The sequence below is a fragment of the Ranitomeya variabilis genome, chromosome 7 (assembly GCF_051348905.1).
Source record: "Ranitomeya variabilis isolate aRanVar5 chromosome 7, aRanVar5.hap1, whole genome shotgun sequence".
Classification (NCBI taxonomy): Eukaryota; Metazoa; Chordata; class Amphibia; order Anura; family Dendrobatidae; genus Ranitomeya; species Ranitomeya variabilis.
In genome coordinates, this window is record NC_135238.1 from 10,029,324 (window position 1) to 10,056,422 (window position 27,099).

At 54.3% G+C, this 27,099-nt stretch overlaps 1 protein-coding gene across 1 annotated transcript in view; it reads right to left on the bottom strand.

The window, feature by feature from the left end:
• Window positions 1-2,340: 2,340 nt before the first annotated feature.
• LOC143785208 (serine/threonine-protein kinase NLK2) overlaps window positions 2,341-27,099 on the bottom strand; it is a 30,346-nt gene continuing 5,587 nt past the window's right edge. Inside the window, exons 2-11 of the mRNA XM_077273921.1 lie at window positions 14,190-14,319; window positions 13,732-13,787; window positions 12,225-12,331; window positions 12,058-12,143; window positions 11,524-11,733; window positions 8,055-8,156; window positions 7,817-7,903; window positions 7,509-7,707; window positions 7,344-7,437; window positions 2,341-3,704 (exon numbers count right to left, since the gene is read on the bottom strand). Of these exons, the coding sequence (XP_077130036.1) occupies window positions 3,656-3,704; window positions 7,344-7,437; window positions 7,509-7,707; window positions 7,817-7,903; window positions 8,055-8,156; window positions 11,524-11,733; window positions 12,058-12,143; window positions 12,225-12,331; window positions 13,732-13,787; window positions 14,190-14,319 (1,120 nt within the window). The 3' untranslated portion in view covers window positions 2,341-3,655. The remainder of the gene's footprint in view (window positions 3,705-7,343; window positions 7,438-7,508; window positions 7,708-7,816; window positions 7,904-8,054; window positions 8,157-11,523; window positions 11,734-12,057; window positions 12,144-12,224; window positions 12,332-13,731; window positions 13,788-14,189; window positions 14,320-27,099) is intronic.

Genomic DNA, 27,099 nt, shown 5'->3' on the forward strand with positions numbered 1-27,099 from the left:
AGGATCAGTCCTAGGCCCCCTCCTCTTCTCTTTGTATACTGCCCCTATTGGACAAACAATCAGTAGATTTGGTTTCCAGTACCATCTCTATGCTGACGACACCCAATTATACACCTCTTCCCCTGATATCATGCCTGCCTTTTTAGAAAACACCAGTGATTGTCTTACCGCTGTCTCTAACATCATGTCCTCCCTCTATCTGAAACTGAACCTGTCAAAAACTGAACTCCTCGTGTTCTCTCCCTCTACTAACCTACCTTTGCCTGACATTGCCATCTCCGTGTGCAGTTCCACCATTACTCCAAAGCAACATGCCCGCTGCCTTGGGGTCATCCTTGATTCCGAGCTTTCATTCACCCCCCACATCCGATCACTGGCTCGCTCTTCTTATCTGCACCTCAAAAACATTTCTAGAATTCGACCTTTTCTTACTTTCGACTCTGCAAAAACTCTTACTGTCTCACTTATTCATTCTCGTCTGGACTATTGTAACTCTCTACTAATCGGCCTCCCTCTTACCAAACTCTCCCCGCTCCAATCTGTCCTGAATGCTGCTGCCAGGATCATATTCCTCACCAACTGTTACACCGATGCCTCTACCTTGTGCCAGTCATTACACTGGTTACCCATCCACTCCAGAATTCAGTACAAAACTTATTACCCTCGTCCACAAAGCACTCCATGGCTCAGCACCACCCTACATCTCCTCCCTGGTCTCAGCCTACCACCCTACCCGTGCTCTCCATGGCTCAGCACCACCTTACATCTCCTCTCTGGTCTCAGTCTACCACCCTACCCGTGCCCTCCGCTCCACTAATGACCTCAGGTTAGCATCCTCAATAATCAGAACCTCCCATTCCCGTCTCCAAGACTTTACACGTGCTGCGCCGATTCTTTGGAATGCACTACCCAGGTTAATACGATTAATCCCCACAGTTTTAAGCGTGCCCTAAAAACTCATTTGTTCAGACTGGCCTACCGCCTCAACGCATTAACCTAACTATCCCTGTGTTGCCAATACAAAACCAGGACCCCCGCATCATCTGTTCTCACCCTCCTTGCACTTAATAGCCCTCTGTGTCCGTACGCACACTGGTTGGGGACAGGTTCATGCAGCCTTACATGAACCCCCGATCCTTACACTATGGCTGGTCCGTACAATGAAAGCAATTGTCACCATCCACCTCTCGTGTCTCCTCTATTTCCTCATAGATTGCAGCTTGCGAGCAGCAGGGCCCTCACTCCTTGGTATCCGATTTATGTGATTGTTATGCTGTAATGTCTTTTTTCGTCTGTACAAGTTGCCTCTAAAATGTACAGAGCTGCGGAATATGTTGGCGCTATAGAAATAAAAGTATTACACTCTAGTCACCCCTAGAGTTACGTTAATGGCTGTCTCCTGTCTTATGCACCATTCAGAGCTGCACTCACTCATCTGTTCCTCCTCTTATACTCATTACCACCAGAGCTGCACTCACTGTTCTGCTGCTACTTCTGGTATTATACTCCAGTTATTCCAGAGCTGCACTCACTCATCTGTTCCTCCTCTTATACTCATTACTGCCAGAGCTGCACTCACTGTTCTGCTGCTACTTCTGGTATTATACTCCGGTTATTCCAGAGCTGCACTCATTCATCTGTTCCTCCTCTTAGGGTATGTGTCCACGTTCAGGATTGCATCAGGATTTTTCATCAGTTTTTGTAAGCCAAAACCAGGAGTGGAACAATTAGAGGAAAAGTATAATAGAAACATCTGCACCACTTCTGTATTTATCACCCACTCCTGGTTTTGGCTTACAAATACTGATGGAAAATCCTGACCAAATCCTGATGCAATCCTGAACGTGGACACATGCCCTTATACTCCAGTTACTTCCAGACCTGCACTCATTATTCTGCTGTTACTTCTGGTACTCCATACTCCAGTTGCCCCAAGAGCTGCACTCACTATTCTGATACTTCTGGTATTATACTCCAGTTACTTCCAGAGCTGCACTCACTATTCTGCTACTTCTGGTATTATACTCCAGTGACGTCCAGAGCTGCACTCACTATTCTGCTACTTCTGGTATTATACTCCAGTTACGTCCAGAGCTGCACTCACTATTCTGCTTTTTCACCCTCTAGTTGCTCCCAGAGCTGCATTCAGTGTTCTGTCGCTAGCTCTGCCTCTGTACTTCTGGGTCACAGGACTCACCTGCAATGTAAAGCACCATTAGTACCGGAAGTAGCCGGCCACAGATCGGACGCGGGGCCCATGCAGAGGACAGTATTGGACAGCAGCAGTTACTGAGGACCCTCAACCACTGGGAAGGTAAAAATCACAATACACGACCGGTGTAAAAGGCAGGACAGAATTTATTTAAGATGTCGGCTCAGACCAACAATCATTAAATAAAACCTGAAGACGCTAAATTCAAGTTTTCAGGGATTCTGGGTTTTTTTCACATTTAGGAAATTAAAGAATGAACAAAACAAAACAAAACAAACAAAAAAAAAAAAACACGAAAAACATCACCAAAGGAAAAAAAACATAAAAAATAAACACTTACTGGAAGAGGTAGATTATTGAATGGGTTTCAAACCATAGGTACAGTGACAGCGTCATTCGCCCTAACACAACGTTATACACATCTGTACACAAGTTATAAGTTATAAAACAAAAAAACAACGGGAAAACAGGAGAGAAAAACAGTCAAATGCACGACGATCCCTTCTAAGGGGCCTCCGTGCCCCCTGTAGTGCATTATATTCAGCAGCTGCAGTACCAGACAGTGGCCACAAGATGTCAGCAGAGGACTGCCTGTGTTCTGTGCAATCTGCAGCGATCAGCGGCGAAATACCCGAGATCAGCGTCGCCCAACATTACCAGTTTAGACCGGAAATCTTTTGCAACGGGCGACTACCGTCTGCCAAAAGCATCTGTCAGGTCAGGAGATCCAAACGCTACAGCAACAACAATGAAATGTATTAACCTGCAGCACCCGCTTAGGCCTTAAGATGTCCCTGTTGCTTCCTCTATATAAAAGCAGCCATTTACCCGATATTTCCCAGCAGGCCGTGTTCCAGAGCCGCCCATCCCCCTCCACATCCAATGGAAGCGGCTGTATTGCAGGCAATACGTAGAGAAGCAGCACGACTTTGAGGAATGATCCGGGGACGCCCCGCCCATTGGTCACGCCCACAATATGGCCGCCTGCAGTACAGGGGGGGGGGGGGGGATGGGAGCACTTCGTTTTACTACTCTTCTCTCCTTTAAATCAGTAGAATAAATAAAACATTTTGCGCAGTTTTGCGGGAGAATCGGGGCGGTGACGCTTCACACCAGTGCTGACAACGTCGGAAGCGCAACCCCCCCAAGTTCAGGGGTCTCCCCCAAAAGGCAGTGATGGGGGGAAGGCAGAGGGTTCTCCGTATAGAAAATATTTACAGCGTCCTTTATCCGTATAGAGGTGCCTCAGCCAATCACTGCCATCTCCCACAGGATTCTGGGAAAATAGGAACAGTTCCTCAGGGGCGGGGTTATAACGAAGCAGGAAATAATAGAGAACAGGAGCGAGCGGGAGATCGGTGGAGAGTGACGGACAGCAGCGGAAGGACGCTCGGATACGTCATGCTGTGAACGGTGACTACAGGAACTCCGGCGACGAGCAGCTCATCTCTCCTCCTTCTTGGAAACCTTTGAGGAATGCCAGGCTGTGGACCTAAGAAGAGGAGGAGCGCCATTAGGGGCTGCAGGAAGTGATGGGGAGGACTCGGGGGCACAGGAGGAAGGGTTTAATAGTTTATACGGCAGTGGCGGTAACAGTTTACGGTGAAGAGGGGAGCGGCTCAACCGGGAAGGTGGGAAATAGGAGGCCAGGGAGGCAGCAAGTCCGGGGAGGCGGGGGGCAGCGAGTCCGGGGAGCAGCAGGGCCGTGGAGGCGGGGAGCAGCAGGGCCGTGGAGGCGGGGAGCAGCAGGGCCATGGAGGCGGGGAGCAGCAGGGCCATGGAGGCGGGGAGCAGCAGGGCCATGGAGGCGGGGAGCAGCAGGGCCATGGAGGCGGGGAGCAGCAGGGCCATGGAGGCGGGGAGCAGCAGGGCCATGGAGGCGGGGAGCAGCAGGGCCAGGGAGGCGGGGAGCAGCAGGGCCAGGGAGGCGGGGAGCAGCAGGGCCAGGGAGGCGGGGAGCAGCAGGGCCAGGGAGGCGGGGAGCAGCAGGGCCAGGGAGGCGGGGAGCAGCAGGGCCAGGGAGGCGGGGAGCAGCAGGGCCAGGGAGGCGGGGAGCAGCAGGGCCAGGGAGGCGGGGAGCAGCAGGGCCAGGGAGGCGGGGAGCAGCAGGGCCAGGGAGGCGGGGAGCAGCAGGGCCAGGGAGGCGGGGAGCAGCAGGGCCAGGGAGGCGGGGAGCAGCAGGGCCAGGGAGGCGGGGAGCAGCAGGGCCAGGGAGGCGGGGAGCAGCAGGGCCAGGGAGGCGGGGAGCAGCAGGGCCAGGGAGGCGGGGGCAGCAGGGCCACGGAGGCGGGGAGCAGCAGGGCCACGGAGGCAAGGAGCAGCAGGGCCACGGAGGCGGGGAGCAGCAAGGCCACGGAGGCGGGGAGCAGCAGGGCCACGGAGGCGGGGGCAGCAGGGTCGGAGAGGCAGAGCTTTAGAGATAGAGTTAGAAGCTTACATGTCTATAAGATACCGGAGACTTGTCTAATGAGGCAGGGGTGGCAACAGTTTAAGGAAAGGTGGGGAGTAGCAGGGTCGGGGAGGAGCAGGGTCAGAGAGGCGGGGAGCAGCAGGGTCAGAGAGGCGGGGAGCAGCAGGGTCGGAGAGGCGGGGAGCAGCAGGGTCGGAGAGGCGGGGAGCAGCAGGGTCGGAGAGGCGGGCAGCAGCAGGGTCGGAGAGGCGGGGAGCAGCAGGGTCGGAGAGGCGGGGAGCAGCAGGGTCGGAGAGGCGGGGAGCAGCAGGGTCGGAGAGGCGGGGAGCAGCAGGGTCGGAGAGGCGGGGAGCAGCAGGGTCGGAGAGGCGGGGAGCAGCAGGGTCGGGGAGGCGGGGAGCAGCAGGGTCGGGGAGGCGGGGAGCAGCAGGGTCGGAGAGGCGGGGAGCAGCAGGGTCGGGGAGGCGGGGAGCAGCAGGGTCGGGATAGGCGGGGAGCAGCAGGGTCGGAGAGGCGGGGAGCAGCAGGGTCGGAGAGGCGGGGAGCAGCAGGGTCGGAGAGGCGGGGAGCAGCAGGGTCGGAGAGGCGGGGAGCAGCAGGGTCGGAGAGGCGGGGAGCAGCAGGGTCGGAGAGGCGGGGAGCAGCAGGGTCGGAGAGGCGGGGAGCAGCAGGGTCGGAGAGGCGGGGAGCAGCAGGGTCGGAGAGGCGGGGAGCAGCAGGGTCGGAGAGGCGGGGAGCAGCAGGGTCGGAGAGGCGGGGAGCAGCAGGGTCGGAGAGGCGGGGAGCAGCAGGGTCGGAGAGGCGGGGAGCAGCAGGGTCGGAGAGGCGGGGAGCAGCAGGGTCGGAGAGGCGGGGAGCAGCAGGGTCGGAGAGGCGGGGAGCAGCAGGATAAGGGAAAGATTTTAAGATGGGGAATCAGAAGATATTGGAGACAGCAGGGGAGGCAACAGGATGAGGAGATAGGACATACAATACAGGGGTGACAACGTTTTATAGAAAGCAGGAACAACAAGGCGTTCAGGAGGAGGCTGATCTTAAAGGTAAGAGAGAGAGTGCGGTGTTCAGGAAACCAGTCCACAAAGCAGAGGCTCAGGGGAGATGGGCCGGGGGTAATGGCGTGGGGTTCAGGAAGAGACCAGTCAACAAGGCAGAGGCTCAGGGGAAATGGGCTGGGGGTAACGGCGTGGTGTGCAGGAGACCAGTCCATAAGGCAGAGGTTCAGGGGAGATGGGCCGGGGGTAATGGCGTGGGGTTCAGGAGACCAGTCCACAAGGCAGGGGCTCAGGGGAGATGGGTCGGGGGTAATGGCGTGGGGTCAGGAAGAGACCAGTCCACAAGGCAGGGGCTCAGGGGAGGTGGGCCGGGGGTAATGGCGTGGGGTCAGGAAGAGACCAGTCCACAAGGCAGGGGCTCAGGGGAGATGGGTTGGGGGTAACGGCGTGGGGTCCGGGAGACCAGTCCACAAGGCAGAGGCTCAGGGGAGATGGGCTGGGGGTAATGGCGTGGGGTTCAGGAAGAGACCAGTCCACAAGGCAGGGGCTCAGGGGAGATGGGCCGGGGGTAACGGCGTGGTGTGCAGGAGACCAGTCCATAAGGCAGAGGCTCAGGGGAGATGGGCCAGGGGTAATGGCGTGGGGTTCAGGAGACCAGTCCACAAGGCAGGGGCTCAGGGGAGATGGGCCGGGGGTAATGGCGTGGGGATCAGGAAGAGACCAGTCCACAAGGCAGGGGCTCAGAGGAGATGGGCCGGGGGTAATGGCGTGGGGATCAGGAAGAGACCAGTCCACAAGGCAGGGGCTCAGAGGAGATGGGCCGGGGGTAATGGCGTGGGGATCAGGAAGAGACCAGTCCACAAGGCAGGGGCTCAGAGGAGATGGGCCGGGGGTAATGGCGTGGGGTCCAGGAGACCAGTCCACAAGGCAGGGGCCCTGGGGAGATGGGCTGGGGGTAACGGCGTGGAGTTCAGGAGACCAGTTCACAAGGCAGAGGCCCCGGGGAGATGGGCCGCGGGTAATGGCGTGGGGTCCAGGAGACCAGTCCACAAGGCAGAGGCTCCAGGGAGATGGGCTGGGGGTAATGGCGTGGGGTTCAGGAGACCAGTCCACAAGGCAGAGGCTCAGGGAAGATGGACCGGGGGTAATGGTGTGGGGTCCAGGAGACCAGTCCACAAGGCAGAGGCTCCAGGGAGATGGGCTGGGGGTAAGGGCGTGTGGTTCAGAAGACCAGTCCACAAGGCAGAGGCCCCGGGAAGATGGGCCGCGGGTAATGGCGTGGGGTCCAGGAGAACAGTCCACAAGGCAGGGGCCCCGGGGAGATGGGCTGGGGGTAAGGGCGTGTGGTTCAGAAGACCAGTCCACAAGGCAGAGGCCCCGGGGAGATGGGCCGGGGGTAATGGCGTGGGGTTCAGGAGACCAGTCCACAAGGCAGAGGCTCCAGGGAGATGGGCCGGGGGTAATGGTGTGGGGTCCAGGAGACCAGTCCACAAGGCAGGGGCTCATGGGAGATGGGTCGGGGGTAATGTCGTGGGGTCAGGAAGAGACCAGTCCACAAGGCAGAGGCTCAGGGGAGATGGGCCGGTGGTAATGGGACAATTTCCAGGGCCTCAGCAGGGGACAGGCCCACGTGGGGTGACCTTACACTTCATTACAGTAGGCTGTGAGGGTCAGACATTTTTGACCATGGGGTGCAGGCTACGCCTTGTACATTGCGTTGGTCGCGCACCTGATGAAGGTCTTGAACGCGGCCGAGTGCGGGTTTATACACAGAGGAGGCCGCTTGCCCTGTTGTTGGTCTGTGATGAAGCGATGAACCAGCTCTGCGCCAAAACAGAAGCATTAGTCACTGACTACGGGTGAGGACCCCCGGACCCCCGCTCGGCTCACTGACCTTTGACCTGCCAGACAGATGTGAGGCTTTTCTCATACGAATCATCAAACCGGTCGCCGGCAGTGGGCTCAAAATCTGCAGTGTAGACACGTCCGGAGGACACGGAATAGCAGCAGTGACACATGCACGTGTGATAACGGAGGCGCCCCTCCTCCAGGTACGGGTGGGCCAGGGCGTCCTTAGCAGAGATCCTCTTCATCTGAAGACACAGGACTCATTATTACACTGGGAGGCCTCGATCTGGACGTGAAGCCGCCGCCCACAGATGGCAACAAGTCCCTCCCCTGAGGAGCAGGTGCAAGACTCACCGGATCAAACAGCAGCATCCGGCACAGCAGGTGAACGGCCTCGTGGGTGGCTTCACCAGACAGCATGTACAAGACAGAGAGGGATGGCTGCCGACAGAAAAGGTTAGGTCAGGACGGGTATTCACCCTCATTCAGCGACAGCAAGCAGAGGTATTGGGGACAAATAACACTGTATGATCATTACGCTTTATCCCCTGGACGCCGGCCCTTTAATGGCAATAGAAGAGCTGATTATTACCGGCTTGTGCGGGCCGCGCAGGATGTGGGCTCTCGCTCCCTCGCAGGCGGAGCGCATGGCAGTCAGAGGAGGGGTCCCCAACAGATCGGTGATCAGGTCCAGCTGCAAAATACACAGCAGGTTTACTCCATGTAGACAGGGCCCGAAGACAACGCCGCGACAGAGGAAACGACATCTCCCACAATGCAGCAGACCCTGAACAAGTAGGGAGCAGGAACGCACGGCGGCGTCTCCACCTCAATACATGGTTATTCCTGGTGCTTCAGTGTCTGCGCAGCGCGAGGATCACAGCCCTGAAACCGACCCCGAACAAGATGGAGCCGCAGGGAAATAGGACGTCTGCGCTGCCTCATATCCCCTGCTGGTTCAGAGTCTGCACAGGGCATGCTTCACATCGCTACCACAGACCTGCTGCTCCGTGTCTGCAGACACTCAAAAAGCAGGTTGTCAGAAGTCACACAGATCAGAGGCCGGGGGTCCTGGACTACTGCCTGCATTGTGAAGAAGGTTATCTGATGGCGAGCAGACATGGGGTGTGACGGAGAAAGTGTCAGATGACCATCTGGGCCAGCATACATAACATCTGAGCCAGCATACGTATCGTCTGGGCCGGCATACGTACCGTCTGGGCCGGCATACGCACCGTCTGGGCCGGCATACGCACCGTCTGGGCCGGCATACGCACCGTCTGGGCCGGCATACGCACCGTCTGGGCCGGCATACGCACCGTCTGGGCCGGCATACGCACCGTCTGGGCCGGCATACGCACCGTCTGGGCCGGCATACGCACCGTCTGGGCCGGCATACGCACCGTCTGGGCCGGCATACGCACCGTCTGGGCCGGCATACGCACCGTCTGGGCCGGCATACGCACCGTCTGGGCCGGCATACGCACCGTCTGGGCCGGCATACGTACCGTCTGGGCCGGCATACGTACCGTCTGGGCCGGCATACGTACCGTCTGGGCCGGCATACGTACCGTCTGGGCCGGCATACGTACCGTCTGGGCCGGCATACGTACCGTCTGGGCCGGCATACGTACCGTCTGGGCCGGCATACGTACCGTCTGGGCCGGCATACGTACCGTCTGGGCCGGCATACGTACCGTCTGGGCCGGCATACGTACCGTCTGGGCCGGCATACGTACCGTCTGGGCCGGCATACGTACCGTCTGGGCCGGCATACGTACCGTCTGGGTCGGCATACGCACCGTCTGGGCCGGCATACGCACCATCTGAGCCAGCATACGCACCATCTGGGCCAGCATACGCACCATCTGGGCCAGCATACGCACCATCTGGGCCAGCATACGCACCATCTGGGCCAGCATACGTATGGTCTGGGCCGGCATACATAACATCTGGGCCGGCATACGTAACATCTGGGCCGGCACACGTAACATCTGGGCCGGCATACGTAACATCTGGGCCGGCATACGTACCATCTGGGCCAGCATACGCACCATGTGGGCCAGCATACGCACCATGTGGGCCAGCATACGCACCATGTGGGCCAGCATACGCACCATCTGGGCCAGCATACGCACCATCTGGGCCAGCATACGCACCATCTGGGCCAGCATACGCACCATCTGGGCCAGCATACGCACCATCTGGGCCAGCATACGCACCATCTGGGCCAGCATACGCACCATCTGGGCCAGCATACATAACATCTGGGCCAGCATACGCACCAGGACATACGTACGTCAGAATGCGGGGCTGTGTATAACCCTGCCCACACCGCTGATTGGCCGCTTTCTCTGAATAACTCCACCCACACCACTGATTGGCGGCTTCCTGTGTACACTGTGCATTGTCAGCAAGCTGCCAAACAGTGGTTGGGGTGAGGCTGGACCAGGAGGCACGAGACACCTAGTCCTGCAGTGATAATCTCCTGCTGATAAAACACCAATTGTATTGAAACTACACCATGTAGCCTTATAAGTGATACATCCCTGGAATCGGGGTCTCTTCTTCTATACTATGCTGCTCACAGATTTAATAGCAAAATCCTGCTGACAGATGCCCACTAAACGCATGGGGCGTCAATACTTTCACCTTGTGCAGCCGATCTGTCTGTACTGCGCAAATAAGACTGGGTAAAGCAAGATTTTAAGGATTTTTGAATTATTTCAGTTTTATACAGAATCCATGGCTGTATCTGTGATAGGGGAGGAAATCGCAAGAGTGTCGGTAGCTGATGACCCCCAGGAGCGCGATATCTCCCTGAATTATGGGTCTATCACCCTCCTGTGTGGTCTGTATAGAGGGCTGGGGGTCTGGTGAGATGACGGCCATATTGTTTCTCTAGGAGGATCCTGGGGGAAATCATGACCCACAGCAGAAATGAGGACTAAACCTGGATCTGATCTGCCGTCCTCCTTCCTCAGCGGAGGGAGGAGTGAGGGGTCCGGTGAGACCCTCTATAACATCTCATCTATCTGTCAGACCCCAGGAGAAGCCCCCAGTGTTGCGGATCTGTCCATGTTTCGCCCGGCGTTCTCCACCAGAGGCTCTCATGGATCCAGCAGAAGTTTCTGTGCTTTATCCCTTTATGTTGCTGATTTTTCCTGTATTTAGGTCTTTATTATTTCATCGTTCTGCAGAGCTGAACTCCTTTTTCTACATTAAATATAAAATGTAATAAGTTTGTTCCTCGCTGCTCTAAACGGAACTGACGGGGGCGAGAATGGCTGAGTTGTGTTACCCTGTGTATGCCAGAGTGCAAGAAGAGGACCGATCAGGTGCTTGGGAAAGCTGGGTGGTGTGTGCTAGCGGGTGCCCCAGTGCAGGCACTATCAAAACAGAGTAGTAACAACGAAAAAACGTGGGGTGAAAACAGTCTGTAGGGAGTGCAGAGCTTATTGTGAAAGGTGAGTGGACGAGCGTGCGGGAACCGGAGCCCCCTATACATGAGCATCCGAGGCACGGGCGTCCTGAGGGACAGGCTTTGTGACAGGTTGGTACAGCCGGGTGATATGAGGCAGAGCACACTTGACATTTTCTTGCTGCCCCCTGCTTGTTCATGGTCTTTTCTAGGGCTGCGACTCACGCTCGGTGCAGGCCTTGAACCAGGAGGTGCAGCCGAATAAGGTGAAGTAGAGGAGAGCTCACGTTTCGCCACTGCCTCCTACTTGTTCAGGGTCTGTTCTAAGGCTGTGAACCGTGCTCTGTGCAGACACTAAAAAAGCAGGTGTAGCAAGGAAGTGTGGATTCTGCTCCATCTCACACTGCTTGGTTATACCTGCACGTTCAGTGTCTTCAGAGTATGGCTCACAGCCCTAGAACAGACCCTGAACAAGTAGGAGGCAGCAAGAAAATGTGAGGTCAGCGCTACCTCCTATCACCTGGTTGTACCTGCTGGTTCAGCGTCTGCACAGAGCAGGCCCTCCATAGATCTGCCTAGTCATACAGCACAATTGGAGGGTAAAGGGTGCACTTTGCACACCGGGGGGCGCTATACATGCCTGCTGGATCGGACTCTGCGCCTGGAACAGGATTCGCCTCCCCAGAAGCTCGGCAAAGATGCAGCCCACAGACCAGATGTCGATGGCGTTCTGATAGTGGCGGCTGCCCATGAGGATCTCCGGAGCGCGGTAATACTGGGTCACCACCTCCTGGGTCATGTGCTGCGACTCATCCAGCTCCTCCACCCGCGCCAAACCAAAGTCGCAGATCTGAGGAGAGGACAGACAGCATGACCAAAGCTGCAACCGTTCCTGCTACTTACGCTGGGGCTTCTACTCCAGTTACATCCAGAGCTGCATCAATTTCCCGTTAGCTCTGCAGGATTTCCCACCTGGCGGATAAGCAATTGCGGCATGGTCCACTAATCCGACCAGTCTGTCCGCTAGGCTAATTCAAGGGGGGGATTGGATCGAGAATGCAGCTTTGGATGTGACTGGAGGACAGAACATAAGTTGTGGAATACAGCGGTAATAGAAATAACAGGAGCAAAAAGCAAGAAAAATGGCAAAACAGGGACAGCCGCGGGACGCGACCTTCAGCACGCAGTTACTGTTCACCAGCAGGTTCCCCGGCTTGATGTCTCTGTGCAGGATCCCTGCCGAGTGCAGATACTTCAGTCCTGCAAGGAACACAAGGGTTAATACCGGCAGATCCCCCCCAGCTCCTCCGGGGCAGGGGCACCGGCCACCATCTCACCCACCCCGCAATATCTGGTAGAGGAAGACCTTGATGTGGTCTGCGCTGAGCGGCTGCGGAGACACGATGACTTTGTGGAGGTCGGTCTGCATGAGCTCGGTGATGACGTATCTGCCAGAGGTCACAGTCAAGGTCATAGTATATATGTAATAATAATATGTATACCTCTACGGAAGGACCAAGATTACGTCATTACATTTCGTTGTCAAGATCTCTGCTTGCTGTCAGGAATGGAACAATTCGGTTTACAATGGCCTCGTCACCTGCTGTCCTGTCCGCTGCAGTAAATATTCTGGAGCTTCATTTCTCTGAGCTCTGCTGTACCGTTCCTCTATTACTGCTGGTGGAATATTTGTTGTCAAAGGTGATTGAACAGTATAAGAATGGACGCACCCTGACCTGGTAACCCCGCTGCCAATCTAACTGTACACTTCCAATAAACTACAGAGGACACAAGAAACAAATGCTGCAGATCGGCTACAATAAGAGGATTGTCAGGGTTTGTTACAATGTATCCAGGGCATCGGGGGCCAGAACGTCTCTGCGTCTGATGGTTACAATGTATCCAGAGCATCGGGGGTCGGAATGTCTGTGTCTGATGGTTACAATGTATCCAGAGCATCGGGGGCCGGAAGGTCTGTGTCTGATGGTTACAATGTATCCAGAGCATCGGGGGCCGGAACGTCTCTGTGTCTGATGGTTACAATGTATCCAGAGCATCGGGGGCCGGAACGTCTCTACGTCTGATGGTTACAATGTATCCAGAGCATCGGGGGCCGGAACGTCTGTGTCTGATGGTTACAATGTATCCAGAGCATCGGGGGCTGGAACGTCTGTGTCTGATGGTTACAATGTATCCAGAGAATCGGGGGCCGGAACGTCTCTGCGTCTGATGGCTACAATGTATCCAGAGCATCGGGGGCCAGAACGTCTCTGCGTCTGATGGTTACAATGTATCCAGAGCATCGGGGGCCGGAAGGTCTGTGTCTGATGGTTACAATGTATCCAGAGCATCGGGGGCCGGAACGTCTCTGTGTCTGATGGTTACAATGTATCCAGAGCATCGGGGGCCGGAACGTCTCTACGTCTGATGGTTACAATGTATCCAGAGCATCGGGGGCCGGAACGTCTGTGTCTGATGGTTACAATGTATCCAGAGCATCGGGGGCTGGAACGTCTGTGTCTGATGGTTACAATGTATCCAGAGAATCGGGGGCCGGAACGTCTCTGCGTCTGATGGCTACAATGTATCCAGAGCATCGGGGGCCAGAACGTCTCTGCGTCTGATGGTTACAATGTATCCAGAGCATCGGGGGCCAGAACGTCTCTGCGTCTGATGGTTACAATGTATCAGTCTGGAGCCCTGGATACATTGTGACAGACCCAACAGGCAGAGCGGCACAGCGCCCCCATCTGTCCAGCTACCATAGTGCCACCTAATGGGCAGCTCCACCCACCCCCCAGTCAATCGCCCCGTACCCAACACACACACCCCAGCTGACTCAGGATACATCTCTTCAAAGCAGTCGATCTGTGGGGGCTGCAGAATATCGAGGGCGGACAGGACCTGCAACAAAACAGCAGAGTGGTCAGACATATACGACTATTGCCCATCTTCCTCCCGACAGTCGCACTGCCAAAGTCCAGCACAAAAACCTGCTAAGATCTGTGTGTCCAGCCCCGGTAGTCCTCACACCCACTAGCACTCATGTTGGATCCCAGTGGGTTGTGAGCAGAGCCGGTCACGTATTTCTCACCCCACCAGATTTGTAAAGGTCGGGACTAGTTGTGCCACCTGCCCAGCGCCAGTGATACAGGCATGCAATACGTAGGCACAAATATGTTCCATCAATCTCGGGCAGAGGGTACAAGTCATCGTGGGCAGACTATATAACTGTACCACACTCGTCCGCCTTATCCCACGTGTGCCCACCCGCGATGCCCCTCAGCCCGAGCGCCCGCTTCTTACGTTGTCATGCTTGAAGAAGCAGAGCATTTTCAGCTCCCTGAACACTCGCTTGCAGGACACTAGGTTCTGGAAGACATTTGGCATCTTCTTAAGTGCGACACGTTTGCCATCTCGGGGGTCAGTCACCGACCTGCAGGACAAGAAAGGTGTTCAGTAGCCAGAACAGAGAGGTGCCACCCTGACGCTATAGGTGCCCAGCGTCTCACTCGGACATATACCAGTGGGGTGCCCTCATTAAGAAGCCTCTGCCCCGTTCACAACTGTGGTATAATAGATAAGACTGGCGAGACTGGCACAGAGGGCGCTAAGCAAGGACACTGCCGGCACCAGAAGGCTGGGAATCGTCCTTGGAAGTTGTAGATTGTAATGAAGGAAACGGTGGAAAATACAAAAATGGGGAAGAGGCAGCACAGCGACACGCAGGACTGTGCCCGAGATCCGGCATTCTCCGCGTTTGCACCCTTATACAGTCTCGGCCGACTAGTGTTGGCATCAGGGCTGTGGAATCGGTAAGCCTCCGACTGACTCCACAGCCCCGGTTAGCTTCCGTGAAATTGTTCCAGAAAATGAAGTATTTCTCACGATTACAATTACATATATTTTGTTACACGTTTATTTCCTTTGTGTGTATTGGAACAACACAAAAACCAGGATAAAAAGGCAAATTGGGCGTACAAATGACACGAGAAGTTTCCATCCACTCTATATGAAGACACATCTGCAGGTTTCTCTCAATATCTGACATGAAATCAGAATAAACCTTTCCCGTTTTAGGACAATTAGGATTACCATAATTATTAATATTTGCCAAATGCCAGAATAATGAGAGACAGAAGGTTTTAAGGCATTGTTGTTACTTACTGCAAAGTCAGAAGTTTCCATACACTAAGATTTAAGATTACTAGGCCTGTAAACTATTCTGGACTGCCCATATGATGATGTGTGTTTTGAAGCTTCTGATGTTTTTTTGTCAACATAGGAGTCACACCTGTGGATGTATTTTAATGCACACCTGAAACACACTGCTTCTTTGTGTAGCATCAAGACATCAGCCAAGATATCAGGAAGAGAATTGTGGACTTGACCAAGTCTGGCTCATCCTTGGGTACAATTTCTAGATATCTGAAGGTGACTCGTTCATCTGTACAAACAATTACCGTATTTTTCGGCATATAAGACGCACCATAATATAAGACGCACCCCAAATTTGGGGTGAAAAATGCAGAAAAAAATATTTTTTTATAAGATGGGGGTCCGTCTTATTGTCCGAATTTAAGATCTCTTACCTGAGGGCAGGCAGTGGCAGAGCAGGGTCACAGGAGGCATGGTGGTGGCAGAGGTGAGGTGATGCTGAGGTGCGGTGGGCGGAACGGCGTGCACCTGAGCAGGGTCCCATCCTGCTTAGGTGGGCGACGCCATGGCCTGGTGTCCATGGGGAGGTTGCTGTGGCGGTCGCAGACATGCGGTCACTTCCTCAGGTGGCAGCGGCCAGGGTCCCTTCCACATTTGAGGTGACGTCACAGCAGTAGTGAAGGAGAGCAGCAGAGCTGGGTGGTTTTCCTGGAGGCGGCGGGCTTACCGGCATTGTGGCGGCGACAGAGGTGCGGGCATGATGTGGCACGGTGAGCTGTATGGCGTGAGCAGGTCCCATCCATATTTGAGGTGAATCCGCGGCCCGGTATTGATGGAGAGCAGCAGCGCTGGTGAGTTACGGTATTTTCCGGTGGCGGAAGCCATCTTGCTGAGGCCGCGCGTGCGCAGATTCACTACTCTGCGTCCCAGGGCTTCAGGAAAATGGCCGCCGCGATCTCCATCTGCGCACGCGCGGCCTCCCGCGGCCATTTTCCTGAAGCCCTGTGACGCAGAGTAGTGAATCTGCGCACGCGCGGCCTCAGCAAGATGGCCGCCGCCACCGGAAAATACCGTAACTCACCAGCGCTGCTGCTCTCCATCAATACCGGGCCGCGGATTCACCTCAAATATGGATGGGACCTGCTCACGCCATACAGCTCACCGTGCCACATCATGCCCGCACCTCTGTCGCCGCCACAATGCCGGTAAGCCTGCGTTCCAAATATAAGACGCACCCCCCATTTTCCTCACAATTTTTTTGGGGAAAAAGTGCGTCTTATATGCCGAAAAATACGGTATATGCAAGTACAAACAAGATGGGAATGTCCAGCCATCATACCGCTCAGGAAGGAGATGGGTTCTGTGTCCCAGAGATGATCGTGCTTTGGTCGGACATGTGCATATCAACCCAAGGACAAAAGCAAAAGACCTTGTGAAGATGATGGCGGAAGCTGGTAAGATTGTGTCACTATCCACAGTGAAACGAGTACTGTATCAACATGGGCAGGAAGGCCACTCTGCCAGGAAGAAGCATTACTCCAAAAGAAACAAAAAAAATAGATTAATGTCTGTAAGTGCACACAGGAACAAAGACCTTAATTTCTGGAGACATGTCCTGTGGTCTGATGAAACTAAAATTGAACTTTTTGGGCATAATGACCATCCTTACCTTTGAAGGAAAAAGGGAGAAGCTTTGAAGCCTAAGAACACCATCCCCACTGTGAAACACGGTGGTGGCAGCATCATGTTGTCGGGTTGTTTTTCTGCAGGAAGGACTGGTGCATTTCACAAAATAGATGACATTATGAGAAAAGAAAATCATGTGGCAATACTGAAGAAATATCTCAAGGCATCAGCCAGGAAGTTAAAGCTTGGGTGGAAATGGGTCTTCCAAATGGACAATGGCCTGAAGTATACTGCCAAAATGGTAACAAAGTGGCTTCAGGATAACAAACTCAATGTGTTGGAGCGGTCATCACAAAGCCCTAATCTCAATCCTATGGAAAATTTACGGGCAAAGCTGAAAAGTCCGATGCGAGAAAGACGACCTACAAACCTGGATCAGTAACACCAGTTTTGTCAGGAGGAATTGGCCCAAATTCCAACCAACTATAGTGAGAAGCTTGTGGAAGGAGATCCCAAACGTCTGACCCAAGTCATTCAGTGTAAGGGCAATGGTTCCAAATACTAATGAAATGGATGGAAACTTTTGACTTTGAAGTAATAAAAATGTCTTAAAACATTCCCTCTCTTTCTCCCATTCTCTCACAGTGCCAGAGGCAGCAAAACAACCTCAAACCTCCACCATACTTGACTATAGGTGCTGTGTTCTTTTCTTTATAGGTCTCATTCTGTTTTTGGTAAACAGTAGAATGATGTGTTTTACCAAAAAGTTCTATCTTGGTCTGCTGTCTAGTTTTTTTTGTCTCTGTGTCAGCAGTGGGGTACTCCGGGGTCTCCTGCCATAGCGTTTAATTTCATTCCCACGTGGAGGAATATCTTGTGCCGACACTGATCACCCTGAGCGGGCAGGACAGCTTGAACTTCTTTGGATCTTGATTGGGGTTGATAATCCACCATCCGGACTATCCTGACTTGCAACCTTTCATCAATTTTTCTCTGTCGTCGACGTAGATTACAGTATTTTAAAGTATCATCAGGATCAGGCATGTCACGGGCCACAGGTGCGTCTTACAGTCCAAATGTAGCTTACCGATGGGCGCCGCTGGAGGAGCAGGGTCACAGAAGGCAGGGTCACATTTACGTCATATGACAGGAGTAGGGCGATGTTGAGGGTACTGGACTAGGAGGAGGGGTCTCTGCTGCGCACACTGATCTCCCGACGGTCTTCGATACAATAACAGCGGAGGCGGAACATGCACATATTGAAATTTCGGCGCGTCACTGAGCCGAGATCTAAATCTGCGCTGAAAACAGCGTCATTTTCCTGAAGCCCACCACGAGGTCAATGAGTGAAGCAGGCACTCCGCTCCTGTTTCGCCCTGCCATGACACCTTCTCCTCCTAGCTCAGGACTCAACTCCTGCTGCCGCCAGCTTCCTACAGCGGTGACCCTACTTCGCCTGCTGTGACCCGAGCCGCAGCCGCTGCTTCCCCGGTACTCAGACTATAAGACACCCCCTCATTTTCCTACCAAATTCTCAGGAAAAAGTGGATCTAAAAGTAAAAAAAAAATATGGTAGCTAAAGTACCATGGGTTGTAAAATTCTTGATTATATTGCGTCACCGTGGACAAAGGAACATCAAGATCTCTGGAGATGGACTTGTAACCTTGACATTGATGATATGGTTCAATAATTTTGGTTCAAGTCCTCAGACAGTTCTCTTCTCATTTGTCTGTTCTCAATGCATAGTGTGGCACACACAGACACACAAAGAAAGACTGAGTCAACGTCTCCCCTTTTTATCTCGTTTCAGGTGAGATTTTAATATTGCCCACACCTGTTACTTGCCACAGGTGAATGTGAACGAGCATCACATGCTGGAAATAAAGTTGTTTACCCACAGTTTTGGAAAGGTGCCAACAATTTTGTGGTTTAGTGTGAAATTATCTTCAATTTGCCTTTTTTCCCCCAATACATACAAAGGAAACAAACATGTGTAACCGTAATAATTTTCTGGGAGAAACCCTGTATACTCAGCATCCTATATAACGCCCGCACCCAATCACCTCCAGCATCCCTCATACATTACGTGCACAGCCCCTCATATCTATCACACACACGGGGTGCAGCATTATTGGGCAGCATGTGTTCCCTCAGGCAAAATGGGCTATAAAAAAAGATTTCCTGACTCTGAAAAGTCACAGATTGTTCCGAGTCTACAGAGGACACAGAAATTCTGAGTTTGTCAGATATTGGGGAGATCACAGAATGGGAAAAAGCTATCAGTCACCAGAGAGAAAAACAAGAGTGAAAAAAAGCCACAGAAAGAGAGCTGAGATATTCCAGAGCTGCAGCCTCTCTGGAGGCCAAAAGTACAAGGTACACAGAGACACGACCGAGGTGAGGAGGCCGAGCCCGACCACCACTGAGCAAGACAAAGAAGTACATGGTGCTCAGAGACACGGCCGAAGAGAGGAGGCCGAGCCCGACCACCACTGAGCAAGACACAGAAGTACATGGTGCTCAGAGACACGGCCGAGGAGAGGAGGCCGAGCCCGACCACCACTGAGCAAGACACAGAAGTACAAGGTGCTCAGAGACACGGCCGAGGAGAGGAGGCCGAGCCCGACCACCACTGAGCAAGACACAGTACAAGGTGCTCAGAGACACGGCGAGGAGAGGAGGCTGAGCCCGACCACCACTGAGCAAGACACAGAAGTACAAGGTGTTCAGAGAAACGGCCAAGGTGAGGAGGCTGAGCCCGACCACCACTGAGCAAGACACAGAATTACATGGTGCTCAGAGACACGGCCGAGGAGAGGAGGCCGAGCCCGACCACCACTGAGCAAGACACAGAAGTACATGGTGCTCAGAGACACGGCCGAGGAGAGGAGGCCGAGCCCGACCACCACTCAGCAAGACACAGAAGTACAAGGTGTTCAGTGCTCAGAGACATGGCCGAGGTGAGGAGGCTGAGCCCGACCACCACTGAGCAAGACAAAGAAGTACATGGTGCTCAGAGACACGGCCGAGGAGAGGAGGCCGAGCCCGACCACCACTGAGCAAGACACAGAAGTACAAGGTGCTCAGAGACACGGCCGAGGAGAGGAGGCTGAGCCCGACCACCACTGAGCAAGACACAGAATTACATGGTGCTCAAAGACACGGCCGAGGAGAGGAGGCCGAGCCCGACCACAACTGAGCAAGACACAGAAGTACAAGGTGCTCAGAGACACGGCCGAGGAGAGGAGGCTGAGCCCGACCACCACTGAGCAAGACACAGAAATACATGGTGCTCAGAGACACGGCCGAGGAGAGGAGGCCGAGCCCGACCACAACTGAGCAAGACACAGAAGTACAAGGTGCTCAGAGACACGGCCGAGGAGAGGAGGCCGAGCCCGACCACCACTGAGCAAGACACAGAAGTACAAGGTGCTCAGAGACACGGCCGAGGAGAGGAGGCTGAGCCCGACCACCACTGAGCAAGACACAGAAGTACAAGGTGCTCAGAGACACGGCTGAGGAGAGGAGGCTGAGCCCGACCACCACTGAGCAAGACACAGAAGTACAAGGTGCTCAGAGACATGGCTGAGGAGAGGAGGCTGAGCCCGACCACCACTGAGCAAGACACAGAAGTACAAGGTGTTCAGAGACACGGCCGAGGTGAGGAGGCCGAGCCCGACCACCACTGAGCAAGACACAGAAGTACAAGGTGTTCAGTGCTCAGAGACATGGCCGAGGTGAGGAGGCTGAGCCCGACCACCACTGAGCAAGACACAGAGGTACAAGGTGGTGCTCAGTGACAGGGCCGAGGTGAGGAGGCCGAGCCCGACCACCACTGAGCAATACACAGAAGTACAAGGTGTTCAGTGCTCAGAGACACGGCCGAGGAGAGGAGGCTGAGCCCGACCACCACTGGACAAGACACAGAAGTACATGGTGCTCAGAGACACGGCCGAGGAGAGGAGGCCGAGCCCGACCACCACTGAGCAAGACACAGAAGTACAAGGTGCTCAGAGACACGGCTGAGGAGAGGAGGCTGAGCCCGACCACCACTGAGCAAGACACAGAAGTACATGGTGCTCAGAGACACGGCCGAGGAGAGGAGGCCGAGCCCGACCACCACTGAGCAAGACACAGAAGTACAAGGTGCTCAGAGACACGGCCGAGGTGAGGAGGCCGAGCCCGACCACCACTGAGGAAGACACAGAAGTACAAGGTGTTCAGTGCTCAGAGACACGGCCGAGGTGAGGAGGCTGAGCCCGACCACCACTGAGCAAGACACAGAAGTACAAGGTGTTCGGTGCTCAGAGACAGGGCCGAGGTGAGGAGGCTGAGCCCGACCACCACTGAGCAAGACACAGAAGTACAAGGTGCTCAGAGACAAGGCCGAGGAGAGGAGGCCGAGCCCGACCACCACTGAGCAAGACACAGAAGTACAAGGTGCTCAGAGACACGGCTGAGGAGAGGAGGCTGAGCCCGACCACCACTGAGGAAGACACAGAAGTACAAGGTGTTCAGTGCTCAGAGACATGGCCGAGGTGAGGAGGCTGAGCCCGACCACCACTGAGCAAGACACAGAAGTACAAGGTGCTCAGAGATGGCCGAGGAGAAGAGGCCAAGCCCGACCACCACTGAGCAAGACACAGAAGTACAAGGTGCTCAGAGGCAAGGCCGAGGTGAAGAGGCTGAGCCCGACCACCACTGAGCAAGACACAGAAGCACAAGGTGCTCAGAGACACAGCCGAGGAGAGGAGTCTGAGCCCGACCACCACTGGGGAAGGCACAGAAGTACAAGGTGCTCAGAGAAAAGGCCGAGGAGAGGAGGCCGAGCCAGACCACCACTGTGCAAGACACAGAAGTACAAGGTGCTCAGAGACACGGCTGAGGAGAGGAGGCCGAGCCCGACCACCACTGAGCAAGACACAGAAGTACAAGGTGCTCAGAGACACGGCCGAGGTGAGGAGGCCGAGCCCGACCACCACTGAGGAAGACACAGAAGTACAAGGTGTTCAGTGCTCAGAGACAGGGCCGAGGTGAGGAGGCTGAGCCCGACCACCACTGAGCAAGACACAGAAGTACAAGGTGCTCAGAGACACGGCCGTGGAGAGGAGGCCGAGCCCGACCACCACTGAGCAAGACACAGAAGTACAAGGTGCTCAGAGACACGGCCGAGGTGAGGAGGCTGAGCCTGACCACCACTGAGCAAGACACAGAAGTACATGGTGCTCAGAGACACGGCCGAGGAGAGGAGGCCGAGCCCGACCACCACTGAGCAAGACACAGAAGTACAAGGTGCTCAGAGACACGGCCGAGGAGAGGAGGCCGAGCCCGACCACCACTGAGCAAGACACAGAAGTACAAGGTGCTCAGAGACACGGCTGAGGAGAGGAGGCTGAGCCCGACCACCACTGAGCAAGACACAGAAGTACAAGGTGCTCAGAGAAACGGCCAAGGTGAGGAGGCCGAGCCCGACCACCACTGAGCAAGACACAGAAGTACAAGGTGTTCAGTGCTCAGAGACATGGCCGAGGTGAAGAGGCTGAGCCCGACCACCACTGAGCAAGACACAGAAGTACAAGGTGCTCAGAAACAGGGCCGAGGTGAGGAGGCCGAGCCCGACCACCACTGAGCAATACACAGAAGTACAAGGTGTTCAGTGCTCAGAGACACGGCCCAGGTGAGGAGGCTGAGCCCGACCACCACTGAGCAGGACACAGAAGTACAACGCAACGTGCTCAGAGACACGGCCGAGGAGAGGAGGCTGAGCCCGACCACCACTGGACAAGACACAGAAGTACACGGTGCTCAGAGACGGCCGAGGAGAAGAGGCCGAGCCCGACCACCACTGAGCAAGACACAGAAGTACAAGGTGCTCAGAGACAAGGCCGAGGTGAAGAGGCTGAGCCCGACCACCACTGAGCAAGACACAGAAGTACAAGGTGCTCAGAGACATAGCCGAGGTGAGGAGGCTGAGCCCGACCACCACTGAGCACGACACAGAAGCACAAGGTGTTCGGTGCTCAGAGACAGGGCCGAGGTGAGGAGGCTGAGCCCGACCACCACTGAGCAAGACACAGAAGCACAAGGTGCTCAGAGACAAGGCCGAGGTGAAGAGGCTGAGCCCGACCACCACTGAGCAAGACACAGAAGCACAAGGTGCTCAGAGACACGGCTGAGGAGAGGAGGCTGAGCCCGACCACCACTGAGCAAGACACAGAAGTACATGGTGCTCAGAGACACGGCCGAGGAGAGGAGGCCGAGCCCGACCACCACTGAGCAAGACACAGAAGTACATGGTGCTCAGAGACACGGCCGAGGAGAGGAGGCCGAGCCCGACCACCACTGAGCAAGACACAGAAGTACAAGGTGTTCAGTGCTCAGAGACACGGCCGAGGTGAGGAGGCTGAGCCCGACCACCACTGAGCAAGACACAGAAGTACAAGGTGTTCGGTGCTCAGAGACAGGGCCGAGGTGAGGAGGCTGAGCCCGACCACCACTGAGCAAGACACAGAAGTACAAGGTGCTCAGAGACAAGGCCGAGGAGAGGAGGCCGAGCCCGACCACCACTGAGCAAGACACAGAAGTACAAGGTGCTCAGAGACACGGCTGAGGAGAGGAGGCTGAGCCCGACCACCACTGAGCAAGACACAGAAGTACAAGGTGCTCAGAGACATAGCCGAGGTGAGGAGGCTGAGCCCGACCACCACTGAGGAAGACACAGAAGTACAAGGTGTTCAGTGCTCAGAGACATGGCCGAGGTGAGGAGGCTGAGCCCGACCACCACTGAGCAAGACACAGAAGTACAAGGTGCTCAGAGATGGCCGAGGAGAAGAGGCCAAGCCCGACCACCACTGAGCAAGACACAGAAGCACAAGGTGCTCAGAGACAAGGCCGAGGTGAAGAGGCTGAGCCCGACCACCACTGAGCAAGACACAGAAGCACAAGGTGCTCAGAGACATAGCCGAGGTGAGGAGGCTGAGCCCGACCACCACTGAGCAAGACACAGAAGCACAAGGTGCTCAGAGACACAGCCGAGGAGAGGAGTCTGAGCCCGACCACCACTGGGGAAGACACAGAAGTACAAGGTGCTCAGAGAAAAGGCCGAGGAGAGGAGGCCGAGCCAGACCACCACTGAGCAAGACACAGAAGTACAAGGTGCTCAGAGACACGGCTGAGGAGAGGAGGCCGAGCCCGACCACCACTGAGCAAGACACAGAAGTACAAGGTGCTCAGAGACACGGCCGAGGTGAGGAGGCAGAGCCCGACCACCACTGAGGAAGACACAGAAGTACAAGGTGTTCAGTGCTCAGAGACACGGCCGAGGTGAGGAGGCTGAGCCCGACCACCACTGAGCAAGACACAGAAGCAGGGTGGATAAAAATCAATGTTTTTTAAAAAAAATCAAAAAAATCGGATTTTTTTTATTTAAATCGGATTTTTTTTATTTAAATCGGATTTTTTTCAATAAACTGCTTTTTGAGGAAAATATTTTACCATCCAAAGTTCTTCCATCATGAGATAAAGCTGAGTTGTTTAACTCAGTAGAATAAAGGCTGTATATGTGTAACATTCACAATGCCATGCTCTTCCAGAGGTTTCTGTAGGATTAGTGGGCAGTTTCTCTCCTATATTATCACAGACGCTCGCTTTACTTACGCAGTTCTCAAAACTGAATTTGAATCCGCAGAGGTCCCAGCCTCTTCTTCATGGCAAAAATGTTACAACATGAACAGAGTTGAGAAAAAGACCTTAATCCTATTGTTCTACAAACCTATGAATACAGAATCAACCCCTTCAGTGCCAAGTCCAAGAAGTTAGACAATATGTTTCTGATTGTTTGGAGTGGAATAGATCTGCACAACACAAGAAGAATGTGAATCTAAGTGTTTTGAGGAGGAAGGGCACGCAGACAAAAAAATGAAAGTGAAACTTTGAGCACAATACTGCAGCATAGCCACAGACAGACAAGTCTGGATCTGTTTGTGTGTACGATCTGAGGTTTATTACATTCTTTCCTTATAATGGCAGCAGGCCGTAAAAGAGACCCAGTTTGGGAATATTTTAATGAAGCTCCTTCGCCTATCGGTAAGGCAGGCATGCGTGCAAAATGCAAACGATGCAACAAAGAGATGCAAGGCCTGGTGGCGTGAATGAGGCAACATCATGAGAAGTGCGGTGATGAAGATGACCAAAGAAACACTTCACTATCAACATCTTCATTTCCCTTCTGGTTGCAGTTTTCATAATGTGATTTCAAACGGCAAACAAGTCCTTGGATATCCTTTTGACAGTATTTGCACTTTGCTCTTGCACCTTTCTTTCCAAGATCTGCTGCTGGCATCTCAACAAAATGAACCCAAATAGGGTCTCTCTTACGACCTGCCATGGCTCACACAGATCACTTATGAAGTTTGATTGTTACTACAGCCAAGTACTGCTGACTATCCAACAAGTTTGGGCATGTCAACTGAATGGAAAAAGAAACTAAACCAAAAGTGAAACCAAGCTAGAAGTGTGGAATTAAAGGGGCAGTATGAACAAAATGTGGAGGCTATTAATAGCTTATACAATTAAGACATGCTGCTTTTAAACACCTACCTATTGCCATATAGTAAAACAAAAAAGATTTTTACTTACTTTGGGGTCCCCCCCTCACCCTGGCGTTAGATCGTTGCCCCTAGTTTCGTCCGTGTAACTATGGGCGCACATGCGCACTGCTCTCACTTCTCATTTTAATCGTGATTTATATTAAAAAAAACCTTTTGATTTAAATCAGTGATTTAAATCATGATTAAAATCATGATTTAAATCGATCCGATTTAAATAGAAAAAAATCTTTTGATTTAAATCGTGATTTAAATCATGATTTAAATCGGCATGATTTAAATCAATCCACCCTGCACAGAAGTACAAGGTGTTCGGTGCTCAGAGACAGGGCCGAGGTGAGGAGGCTGAGCCCGACCACCACTGAGCAAGACACAGAAGTACAAGGTGCTCAGAGACACGGCCGTGGAGAGGAGGCCGAGCCCGACCACCACTGAGCAAGACACAGAAGTACAAGGTGCTCAGAGACACGGCCGAGGTGAGGAGGCTGAGCCTGACCACCACTGAGCAAGACACAGAAGTACATGGTGCTCAGAGACACGGCCGAGGAGAGGAGGCCGAGCCCGACCACCACTGAGCAAGACACAGAAGTACAAGGTGCTCAGAGACACGGCCGAGGAGAGGAGGCCGAGCCCGACCACCACTGAGCAAGACACAGAAGTACAAGGTGCTCAGAGACACGGCTGAGGAGAGGAGGCTGAGCCCGACCACCACTGAGCAAGACACAGAAGTACAAGGTGCTCAGAGAAACGGCCAAGGTGAGGAGGCCGAGCCCGACCACCACTGAGCAAGACACAGAAGTACAAGGTGTTCAGTGCTCAGAGACATGGCCGAGGTGAGGAGGCTGAGCCCGACCACCACTGAGCAAGACACAGAAGTACAAGGTGCTCAGAAACAGGGCCGAGGTGAGGAGGCCGAGCCCGACCACCACTGAGCAATACACAGAAGTACAAGGTGTTCAGTGCTCAGAGACACGGCCCAGGTGAGGAGGCTGAGCCCGACCACCACTGAGCAAGACACAGAAGTACAACGCAACGTGCTCAGAGACACGGCCGAGGAGAGGAGGCTGAGCCCGACCACCACTGGACAAGACACAGAAGTACACGGTGCTCAGAGACGGCCGAGGAGAAGAGGCCGAGCCCGACCACCACTGAGCAAGACACAGAAGTACAAGGTGCTCAGAGACAAGGCCGAGGTGAAGAGGCTGAGCCCGACCACCACTGAGCAAGACACAGAAGTACAAGGTGCTCAGAGACATAGCCGAGGTGAGGAGGCTGAGCCCGACCACCACTGAGCACGACACAGAAGCACAAGGTGCTCAGAGAAAAGGCCGAGGTGAGGAGGCTGAGCCCGACCACCACTGAGCAAGACACAGAAGTACAAGGTGCTCAGAGATGGCCGAGGAGAAGAGGCCGAGCCCGACCACCACTGAGCAAGACACAGAAGTACAAGGTGCTCAGAGACAAGGCCGAGATGAAGAGGCTGAGCCCGACCACCACTGAGCAAGACACAGAAGTACAAGGTGCTCAGAGACATAGCCGAGGTGAGGAGGCTGAGCCCGACCACCACTGAGCACGACACAGAAGCACAAGGTGCTCAGAGAAAAGGCCGAGGTGAGGAGGCCGAGCCCGACCACCACTGGGGAAGACACAGAAGTACAAGGTGCTCAGAGAAAAGGCCGAGGAGAGGAGGCCGAGCCAGACCACCACTGAGCAAGACACAGAAGTACAAGGTGCTCAGAGACACGGCTGAGGAGAGGAGGCCGAGCCCGACCACCACTGAGCAAGACACAGAAGTACAAGGTGCTCAGAGACACGGCCGAGGTGA